Source organism: Belonocnema kinseyi, chromosome 2 (assembly GCF_010883055.1).
Source record: "Belonocnema kinseyi isolate 2016_QV_RU_SX_M_011 chromosome 2, B_treatae_v1, whole genome shotgun sequence".
In the NCBI taxonomy this organism is placed as follows: Eukaryota; Metazoa; Arthropoda; class Insecta; order Hymenoptera; family Cynipidae; genus Belonocnema; species Belonocnema kinseyi.
Genome location: NC_046658.1, coordinates 6,895,343 through 6,906,650, shown reverse-complemented (window position 1 = coordinate 6,906,650; position 11,308 = coordinate 6,895,343). Strand labels below are relative to the sequence as shown.

The following is an 11,308-nucleotide window of genomic DNA, read 5'->3' as shown; positions in this document are numbered from 1 at the left end:
ATGTGTTGTTACCACAGAAAATTTATATTTTATTACCTCCGGCAGATGAATTTGTACCAAGCTGTCGTTGTACAACTTGCTCACGAGTTTCATCATGTTGTTTAGCAGCTCAAGTGCCATGTATTTCATTTTGTTTATGTCAGAAAAATGACACATGTAAAAATAAGTACAATGGTACTAAGGACTAGAAAGATAAAAAAAATTTTCGTTTTTTTTTATTCTGTGATATAAATGCATTTGAGATTTGTATTTGTTAGTAATATTAAAGCAATAGAACTATTGAAAGTGTATAAATAAAAACTGATGAACGATAAGAGGTAAAGAATGTTTTACTAATTGTAATAAGCCGAGATGAATCGTGTAACTTGAAGACTGATGATTGAATTTGCGAGCGCCAAGCAAGTCACACACACCGCGCCGCTGCGCTGTCGCGCGCCAAAACACGCTATTTGTAAATATCAATAACAACGTAAAGCGTCTAGTATCCAGTCTGTGTCATATCGAATTTCTCCCTTGCTATTTCTCATACTGACAAACTCTGTACTTTTATTTCCCTTCATCGATTTTCGAAACATTTTTTCCTTCCTTTGAAGTCGTTCTGCATGTCCTTCTCTTCTTCTGTTTTGATTTTATATTTACTTTCCTTGACTAGTCATTTAACTTTCCTCTTTGTGTGTGAATATCTCGAGAATGGCACATTTGCGCCAGAGATTTGCTACCGAGTTTTGGATTCTGAAAATCATTTTACATAAGAATCGAAAAAAACTCGAATGGTTCTCATCGATCCGACGGAAAGGGGGCTGGCGTCTGGACTATTCTCCAATTCTTGACAAGTGTCACTTTGAGATTGTGAACTTCCACATCTGTTTCAACGATACTGCATAACATTTTTTTATTACACTTTTTCTGTCGCAATTCAGAAACACTTCGGCTCGGGAGAGGAAATTTTTTTTATCTTTGAATAGTGATTTCGATTTTACAGAATGTTTTTTCGCCCTTTTAAAAAACTACCATTTTATTGGTTACTTAGTTCTGTACATATTTTGTTCATTTAAGAATTAAATTAGAAGGCCACAAAATGTATAGTACAAACCTAAAATGTTATTTTTTAACGATTTATGCGAATAAAATCTTAAAGTTTCTAATTATATCTAATTAGGGGAAACAAAAATCACAATTGGGAACTTTTGCGTATGAATTTGGTCTTTACGATTCTCAACACATAAAAATATGATATCCGTAAGCTTATTCTTCCGTATACTGGTATTATCAAAAGAATGTTCAAAATATCTCTAGGTTTTTCCCCATTTTCTGCATTCAGGGGAAAACTGAGACGTGTACTGGAAATTCTAAAGCTATAATCGGATTCAGCGGCTCAACATCCATAAGGATAGCCTAGGCACTTGTCTCGCGCACACAACTTATTTTATTTTGTGGGCCTGTGTTATTTTGTATTCCTTCAAGTCTTTTGAATTATTTTAAAGATTTTTGAATTCTTTTGAAATATCCAGTATATGCCTTGACTTATTCTGGATTTCATACAATCTTTTGAATGCTTTGAATGCTGTCTGAAAAATTGAATTCTTTTGAAAGATTTCTAAGCTGATCAACTTTTGTCGACTAGTTAATTACTACTCTGAGTTGCTTGCACTCTTGAGAAATCATTCAAATCTGTTAATATTTTTTATTATTTAGAAAGAATTTTGTCTTACTATAAACTGAAATTCCTAAAAATGAAAAAAATTTTTTTTAAATAAATGGCCATATCGTAATAAAAAAAATTACTCACTTAGCAGCCCGATGTGCATTGTACGTATGCTTCTATTATAATAGGGACTTCATTTATGATCGAGAAAAATGCGGGAATTTCTTGGTTAGGATTTAGTAGACTCTCTGTATCAGCGATTCCAATCTAAACGTGGGTGTATGGAGCAGGGTACTCGGTTGTTAATTACAAGGTAAATTTTCTTGCAGGGTAGACGATCTCTGTTTAACTGGAATAATGACTTATTTCGACAGTGGAGATAATATGTAATTTAAAATTAATAACATTTAGGAAATGACCCAGTATAGTACACTAATTTTTATAGATTTCAAATCGTAGATTTTAATTTATTTATGTCTTACGGTCCAATTGTAAATCGAAAATAAATATGAGTCAAAAAAACATGTTCTTCGAAACTCAGATATTTATTTAATAGAAAAAACTCCCTTTAAACTTCCTTACGTTTCGGTACACATGCTTACCTTTTTCAAAGGTTCTTAACCTGAGTTTGTTTCATCAAATCACTTTACCAATTTTTATATCCCGAAAATTTGAATTTTTCAATTTCCAGAGTATAACGAATTTTGTTATTTTAAACGAACGTACAGAAATGTATCAAGCAAATTTGTCTTTTCTAAATTGCAGCGAGTACTGACTTTTTTATTTTATTTTATTTTAGAGTAGGATTAGTTTCCTCTATAGTGATCGAGTATAGGTAATCGATAACACTGCTCTGGTCAAGAATGAAGTGGTCTCCAGGAGCTCTTTTCTGCGAGCAAGTTGGCGAACTGACTCGTGTCTTCTCACAGTGGAATGAATGCGAACAAACAGTTGTTCTGTACGCTCTTCTTCGTCGAATACCAGCTGTTCAAGCCCGATTCCTGGCACACGCTGTGCAGCACTCATTGCACTCAGTTACGGAACTTGATTCACAGGAATTAAACGCAAATAATCCAGGTAAATATTTCATTCCTTTAATTTGACTTAACCTTGGACAAATTGTACTGTTCTGCAACTACAATAAGGTGTATCTACAGTTCAGACAAGTCACCTGTCACTTTTATGAATCTATAAAATAAAAGTCAAATGTCTTCCATTCTGGTGCTGTTTGTTAACATCCATGATGTATATCGTATTTCAACATGGATGTTTATATAATGGGTAAAATTTTCCAAGTGTCTCCGTCTAAAATTTTGATGTCGCCAATATTATTAGAAATTTGCCAGATTGCAGTGCTGGTGGACCTCTTTCAATTCCGTAAAAGAGAATGACCTAGTACAACGGGTTGTCAAGATACAGGGGCCGGAATTTTCGATGATTCTCCCCGACCGCTAACTTTCAATTGTATACAACTCCTGATACACTTATCAAATTTAACTTCTTTATGACGGCGTTTAAAAAGGTCTTCTAACGAGTTTTACATTAAAAATAATCATTCAACAATGGAAAAATTGTTTCACCTTTATTTTAAAAAACTTTTTTGAGTTTTTCTTCAAAGTCGGAATTTTTTATTTTTTTTAAATTAGGCTAGAAAAAAATCCTGATTTTTTTCTCTTGAAAATCATCCTAACACTAATATACTTTTATGACCTAAAGAACGTTTTAGTTATTTTCACTATTAAGTTATCAATACGGTTCCATTGTAGGAACCTGATAGTTAACAATAAAATAGTAAACTGTTTTGGTGGACAGTTCTCCTGGCCTGTTATATTTTCAGATCGTTTTTGATAAGTCCATTAAAACGCGATTCGATTCTGCAAAGACTGTGCCGGGCACACAGAAATACCATCCTATTGTACCCTGTACAATATATACTCTAATTTTGTAGAATTATTCGTCATCCCCATAGTATGACATTTTCCCGAAGAGAGATATCGCAGGGAGATCGAGAAGAGAAGAGCAAAGTGAGCATTAAATTAAATAAAAAATCAATTTTCAAGTAAAACTGTGAGAGGCATAGAGACTCACGCCAAAAAGCACCGAAAAACTTGAAAGGCAAGGAGACTCATATAATAAAAAGAACCCCGAAATGGTCGAGGTAAATCATCGAAAATTCGTGCCCCTGTATATTGACAGCCTGTTCTACTAGGTGGACCCCCTTTACAGAATTTAAAGAGGTCTACTAGCACTAAAATCAGGCAAAGTTTGCATAAGTTCGACAACAAAATTCTAGGCGGGGACACTTGGCAAATTTTAAGCCATAAGCACCTTTGGAATCAAAGAAATTCGGCACTTATACACTCGTGAAATTGGTTGGTGTCTTATCCAAACTGCAAATATACCTTATTTCATATGCGCGGCATTCTAGTTCTATTGGATGATAGCTTATGGTAGCATATTTACATTTATTCATTCGGTGGGTCACATATTGACCGACGGATTTGGGCTGTAAGTTTCAGAATTTTTGCGGATACCATTTGTTTCGGCGATTTGTAACTTCTTTAATATAAATGTAAGTAGTTGTGTATTCAATGTTCTATTGGTTTTTTACAATCGTGTAATTAATCTTAAACATTGTTTTTTAACACATTTTTGACATTAAAAGAGTTACAAATCGCCGAAATATATGGTATCTGCATAAAGACCAAAAACGTCACCCTCTAACCTCTAACCTCAGTAAATGAAGAAATAATAATGCCTCTGATATAAAACTATAATTTGAATTTTTAAAAATTTTGCAGCTTTTGTAAATTCGCTTCTCTCCGAGTCTACGGAAGTCGCTATCAATCAACTTCTCTCACATCTTCCTCTTCTCAGACCCGGAAATGTGGAGTGCAAACAGTGCTATTTGGTAGCTATTCCTGAGCTAGTTAGCCATTGTGTTACTACTGGACAGTTCACAGAACAAACACAACAACTTCTAAGCTATACGTTAATTCATCCTGCCATTACCAGTAATGATAGGCGCTCTCTGACACAGTGGCTTAGACATCTCGAGGAGAGAATCAGCGGTACACCACCCGCTGCTCACAATCTCGAGGAATATTCTAATACTCCACCCAGGTGAGTTAAAATTAATATTTGTTCTAATCATGACATTTCTAAGGGGGTAGTTAAAAATACTTATCCCTTTTATCTGACAAGGAGAAGGTCTGAGGGTCGAAATACAAATCGAGGTCATATGAGCATAATTCGCAAGATAATCGAATTTCATTCGACACATGTCATGGCTTTTTTGTAAGTGAGGCCCGATTTTGAAAATACGAATTTTTATAAAATTCAGGCTGGTGCACATTTGGACGAAATCGTGAAAAGCAGGCCAAAAGTGCGTTGCTCGGTAAGAGGCGTGCTGCGTAACTGACACTAGTGAATCAGTGGCGGCAGCCGCAACTTTAAAAAATGTATATTTTCAAACCCGGGCCCCACTTACAAAAAAACTGTGACACGTGTCGAATGAAATTCGATCATTTTTCGAATTAAGCTTACGCGACCTCGATTTGCATTTCGACTCTCAGACCTTCACCTTGTGATAATGTTAATCTCCTCCCCCCTACATACCGTCTTTTTCTATAGGGCGGTACGTATTTCTTAAACATCCTCTAAGATCTATTACAGTATTTCAATTCCGTAGCACAGGCCTCTTCAGCGAAGGGTAATTTGGCCGTAAATACTCCGAAGCCACATGTCTCGTTTTCACTATCACGATTCTCAGCTATAAGAGTTTGAGGAGATTAGAAATTAATTAATTTTTAATAAACGTACCTATGAATCTCACGAAGAAGCATTCTAAGTCTTGAACCCAAAATAAAGTTTTAAATGTTCATTCATTACAGAAAAGATCATTTAATTATTGAGCAATACATTATACTGCAATTATTAACAGGAATTACAATATATCGATAGAGAATGAATGATCAAATTAAAAAAAAAATTCAGTGCTTAGTTCTGCCCGAAAAAGCTTGTACAAGATAAAAAACCCTCAGTCCACCAAGAATCCAACTTCTGTCCATTGTCAATGCACAGGAAATAGGGACGAAAGACTGGAATCGCCACTTGGCCAAGCGATTATCATCTTGCGCATGCCTCAAAATGTTATGTGATCATTCGAGACGCAGTCGATCTTTTTTAATTATCTCTTGATTATTTCAAAGAGGAAATTACAAGGTTCATTTTTCACGAATTTTATTTAATCCAGATCATTTTCAAAAATCAGGCTTATTTGACGTAAAATTAAAGAAGCCTTCCAAATATTTTTTGAATTAAATCCTAGGGATCGCGAGACCTTGTATTTGGTGGGAGGGCTTACGGTTCTCACCGGACTATAGTCCGGAATAGGTGAACCAGAGAAGATGCGTCGCGAAGTGCAGCTGCTCTGGGGATTTGACGGACTCCGATCGGTGGTATCTAAACTAAGGAGCGGTCCTTCCAGGGTGTACTGGCAAACCCCTCTGGAATATCGAGGACGCGAGTTCTAATGCTCGCGAAGTCAAGATGTGATCGCCGTGTCGAGGACTGCATGGCACCAGGGTAAAAAAAATCCTTAAACACCCCGGCCTGCCCACCTCAGTAGAGGCGGGTAGGCGGGGGTCAATAAGGAAGTTTCTTAATGGGACCTTTGGGACACCACGTCGAATCCCATAGTATTTAGACCTGCCCCCTGCATGCGGGTTTCTGCAGGGTGTTTTTTATAATTTTCAGCTTTTCGTGGGACTTTCATGTTACAAATTTATTAAAAACAATAAAAAAACAAAGAGGGGCCCGTTCCGGTACCCTTCTTCAACCCACCCCAGAAAGCGAAAGGCTCCGCAGGGGCAATCCACTGGAAGCGGAGCGATATAATGTGGCTGGCGACAATTCTGGCGCCACGATAGAAGAGCAGCTAATGGAGCGCTCCATGAGGAGAAAGAACCGTAGTGGTGCTCAAAAGAAGAGGGCGCGCAATGCGCGTCTCAAGCATTAGTGAAGACAACGAGGCTGCACCTGACGCAACTCGTTAGGCTCATCTTATTGGCAAGAGGAAAAAGGGCTCTAGAGATACCCCCTAAATAGGGAGCTGAAATGGAAGAAGGCTCTGGAAACACAGGGCCTTACTTTCGCGCTGATGGCTAACAACGCCCTGGCCAGAGTTGTCGTTGCGTCAGGTTATCTTGAGACCCCTCTAGCTCTCAATGATTTGGACAGGCTGCGGGAGGAAATCTCTAAGGAGATTGACGTGTTACCCCGCGATGGACGCGCCCCCAGATTCAACGATATTTTCATCAGGTCGCGGGCATCATGGTCGAGGCATCGAATGTTTCGTCGGGTGACTGGTTGGCAGAGAGGAATCTTATGTCTAGGCTCCAGTAGGGACTAAACCTGGAGCTCAAGGAGACGGAATGTCTGCAAAGGTACCACAGAGCGACCGTTCTGATTCACGGAAAACCCGAGAATCCAACGATCGTTCTAAAGCGCCTGAGCTACCAAAACCCGACTCTGAGGACGGATTCGTGGAAGGTATACTCCGGCGGGCAGGGATCCAGGCAGAAGGGGAGTGGCTGCATCCTAGTAGACGGACTAAAGGCGCTTCGGCGGGTCTAGCCAGACGCATGTCAGTGATGCGGACAGGGCTCGCCTTAATCCAAGAACCATGGTCATACATGGTCATATGGAAGGTGAGGCCCAGGGGTGGAAGCGGGGAAAGACTAGAAGTTGTAATTGCCTCGGTTTATTTCCCTGGCGATACGGATGGATACCCGCCTCCCAGAGAGGTGGGGATTCTAATGCAGCACTGCCAGGAGAACAGGATTCTTCTGCTGTTGGGATGTGATGCGAGCTCTCACCATGCGGTGTGGGGGAGCAAAAATTTTAATGACAGAGGAAGCGATTTAATCGAATACCTAGCGGGCACTGGCACGGAGATTCTGAATCACGATGATACTCCCACATTCCAGATTAAAAGCAAGAGAGAGGTTCTTGTTATGACTCTTTGCTCGGAGCGAATGTGGATTAGGGTAGCGAACTGGAGAGTCTCTGATGAGGAGTCTCTCTTGGACCACAAATATATCTTGTTTCAGCTAAACCTAGGTCAGCCAGTGGTTTCAAAAATCAGAAACCCTAGAAATACACTCTGGGACTCATATAAAGAGGAACTTATTTCCCACAAACTATGGCAGCATTGATGACTTAGAGCATGATAACAATTGCCCTACAAGCACAATGAAGTCTAGGAAAGAAGCAGAATGGTGGAATATGCACCTGGAGAAGTTCCGCAAAAAGATAAGAGCGCTGTGCAATAGGGAAAATAGAACCAAGTTGCCTTCAGACTGGGACATCTATATGACGGCTCAGTATGAATACAATAGAAATATAAGGAGGTGTAAGCAGGAAGGCTGAAGGGGCTTCTTTTAGGAATCGAAAGATATACCGGAAACAGCAAGGCTCCACAAAATCCTATTGAAAAACCCTGAAGATCACTTCGGGCTTATAAGGCTCGAAAATGGCGAGTTGCCGAAGAAGCAACACTGAACTGCCTGATGGAAGTTCACTTCTCGGGTTTTCAGCGAATTCAAACCGACCTAGAGGAGGAAAACTGGGATCAAGAGTTGAGGATGGCCGACTGAAGTTTCGCCTCAAACGTCGTAGGCAGCAAAAAGGTGAAATGGGACGTGAGGTCCTTGTGCCCTTTGAAATTACCAGGGGTGGATGGCACCTACCCAGTGCTTTTACAAAAAGACCTGGAATTTGTCACTCTCCTCTGACGAAGTTATTCAGGGCAAGCATTGCTCTAAAACATGTGCCATCGGCATGGAAGGACGGTAGAGTGGACTTTATTTCCAAACCCGGGAGGGAGGGCTCCACTGCTACAAAAGATATGAGACTGATCACCCTAACGTATTTTATTCTAAAGACGCTGGAGAGGCTGGTTGAGAAATATATCAGGAATGAGGTACTTTTGGCCTCACCGCTGCACAGAGGGCAGCATGCTTTTCAGGCAGGCTGCTCGGTAGAGACTGCACTCCACGCTCTTGTGGCAAAATGGGAGCAGCAGTTGGAACAAACGGGGTGTGCTGCTAAGGGGCTGTCCGCAGGGGGTTGTCCTGTCGCCCCTCCTGTGGTGTATGGTAGTGGATGGCTTTCTTCGTAGGCTTAATAAAGAGGGGTATTATACTCAGGCATATGCGGATGCCTTCGTAATCCTAGTTAGGGGGGCTCATCTGGAAACGTCGATGGGCCTCACAAGGTCGGCGCTGCGCATCGTAGAACTCTGGTGCGATAGTTCAGGGCTCTCGGTAAATCCGGAAAAGACTAGTGCTAGATAGCAATTTGAACTGGGCAAAGCACCTGGAGACACAAAGCAGGAAATTCGTCATGTATTTTTGGATGTGAAGGAGAGCTTTTGAGTTGACGTGAGGAATGGGGCCTAAAATGCTTGCATGACTCTACTCCGCTGTCCTCAAAGCGAGCCTCCTTCATGCGGCTGTGGTCTGGTGGCCACGGGCAGAATTTAAAACGATGCAGGAGAGGCTGCGACGATTGCAAACACTAGCGCTTAGGGGTCTGGCGGAAGCAGTGAGGACTACGCCTACAGCAGCGATGGGCTTCATGCTCTGCCAAGAACCTCTACACCTCGCCATAACTGTAAAAGCAGCACACTCGATGGGCCGCCTGGCGAGAGTTAACAGATAGACTCGGGGGACTAGACCAGACATGCCCAACTAGGGGAAATTCCCGCCAGGAACACATGTTCAGCGTCCACCACTATTTCGGCTGGAGAGCGAGGCTGGTGGCAGACGCGTACTTGATGCTCTCCTCTCCGACGCAAGCAGCTCCGCAGATACCAAATATCTGCCAGGGTGCTTGGGGCGACTAATTTTTCAATATGAAGTTGTAATAATGACTAGAGTTTTAATCATTTTCTTTTAGTATGTGTAGATTTATTTTCAATTAATGTAATTCAAAGGAGAATTGTGCAAAGTATTTATTGTATATTATTCAATATTTTAATATCCCAGTTTTGGCTGACTGATACTTTTGAAAGTCTAACAATATATTAATATGATGCGAACTGTAGAAAAAAAATATATTCCTCTAGAATCAAACCGAAGGGCCTATGACAAAGCCACCGAAGGCGTCCTCGGGTTGCGGATAGAGGGTCCCTGTACCATAGGTTTCTGCTGAATATGGTTACAAAAATAAATAGGCAGTCGCGGACAATTGTCCAGAGTGCGCATGCGGGGCTCTACAAAGATGAACGAACCCCTTTCCCTAGCTTCTCGTGGGAACAACAATGATAACACCAAAAATAGTTGTAGTAAGTGCGGTTCAAAACACCAGAACGCGCAGGGCTCCCGACAATGGGTTGGCCAACAATGCCGACCAGTTTAGAGCTGGAGGAGCCAATGAAAATGGATTCAATACGATTGATCGGCGGAATCTCGGGACCTTTAGGTGGACGGAGCGACTGAATCACGACTTGCTAGAGTACTACGATGCGAGTGTGGCCCCTGAACGGGGTTACATGGTACGGCTGCATGGTCTGTGGTGCGAAAAACACCCGGAGCTATCCCACTTTTCGTAGCAACGTCTTCGAAACCATGCCGAACTACTCCGAAAAAGGGACTATGTAAGCGGAACGCCTACTCTACCACAGATAGAACAAGCCGGCAACAGAGAAAGAGAGGCGAAACTAAGACCAACCGCGACTCTACATCGCACGCCGTTAAGGTGGTCGCGGAATATTGAATCTTGAATGTCTTCACAACAGGATTATTCTGGGTACAGTACATAGAGTGGCAAATGGAACTCACTCCTGAAAGCCCGGATTAAGAAAGCACAAGAGAAAAACTTCCGTGAACAGCTCTTCTATAAGAGGATGCACGGCATCTTCCACAGCAATGTGGAGGATCAGTCCATGTCGTGTGAGCTAACGTTAGTCTCCTTAAATCACCGGGATTGAAGCCTGGAATGGAGGGCTTTATTTTGGCATGTCAAGACGATGTCATTTCCATCTTGACATACCGTCGCCACATTTTGAGCCAAGACATTGCCGGTGATAGCTGTAGGGCGTGCCATGCATACCCCGAGCATTTAGCTCACATACCATCTAGTTGTCCAACTCATGCGGGAACGACCTACATCCAAAGGCACAATGCGGCACTAAGAGTGCCTTATTACCATCTCTGTCACTCTTACGGCATTAACCTTAATATCGCTCCTCTAAATTCTCCTAGGGAAGTCGAGTCAATTGTCGAGAATGGGAAGTGCCGCATATACTGGAACTTTATATTCTCGACAATTGTTTCTGTTGCACACTCGGGGCGAGACATGGTTCTTCTTGACTTCGAGAAGCGAACCATGTTCGTTATCGAATTTTCGGCACCATCTGACAAAAGCATCATAGCCAAGGAGAATGAAAAGATAGAGGTGTCGAGACCTTATAAGGGAGTTGCAACAATGATACCCGGAATATTCTGTTAAAACTAATCGTCCTTACCATCGGCGCTCTTGGAGGTGCCAAGGTTTCACTCGCTAATGGCCTAAAAAGCATCCCTGCGAGCGGGATCACACGACCCTGAGGTAGGTGGTTACAGTCTGTAACGGAATCAATACGACGATCCGGCAAAT

General features: G+C 41.4%; 1 protein-coding gene across 2 annotated transcripts in view; it reads left to right on the top strand.

Annotated features, from left to right (window-relative positions):
• The window catches only part of LOC117182362 (protein Smaug homolog 1), a 127,548-nt gene that overhangs the window by 24,486 nt on the left and 91,754 nt on the right, over positions 1-11,308 (top strand). For both annotated transcript variants that reach the window (XM_033375556.1, XM_033375565.1), the window contains 2 exons: positions 2,445-2,722; positions 4,447-4,768. In XM_033375556.1, the coding sequence (XP_033231447.1) occupies positions 2,509-2,722; positions 4,447-4,768 (536 nt within the window). In that variant the 5' untranslated portion in view covers positions 2,445-2,508. The remainder of the gene's footprint in view (positions 1-2,444; positions 2,723-4,446; positions 4,769-11,308) is intronic.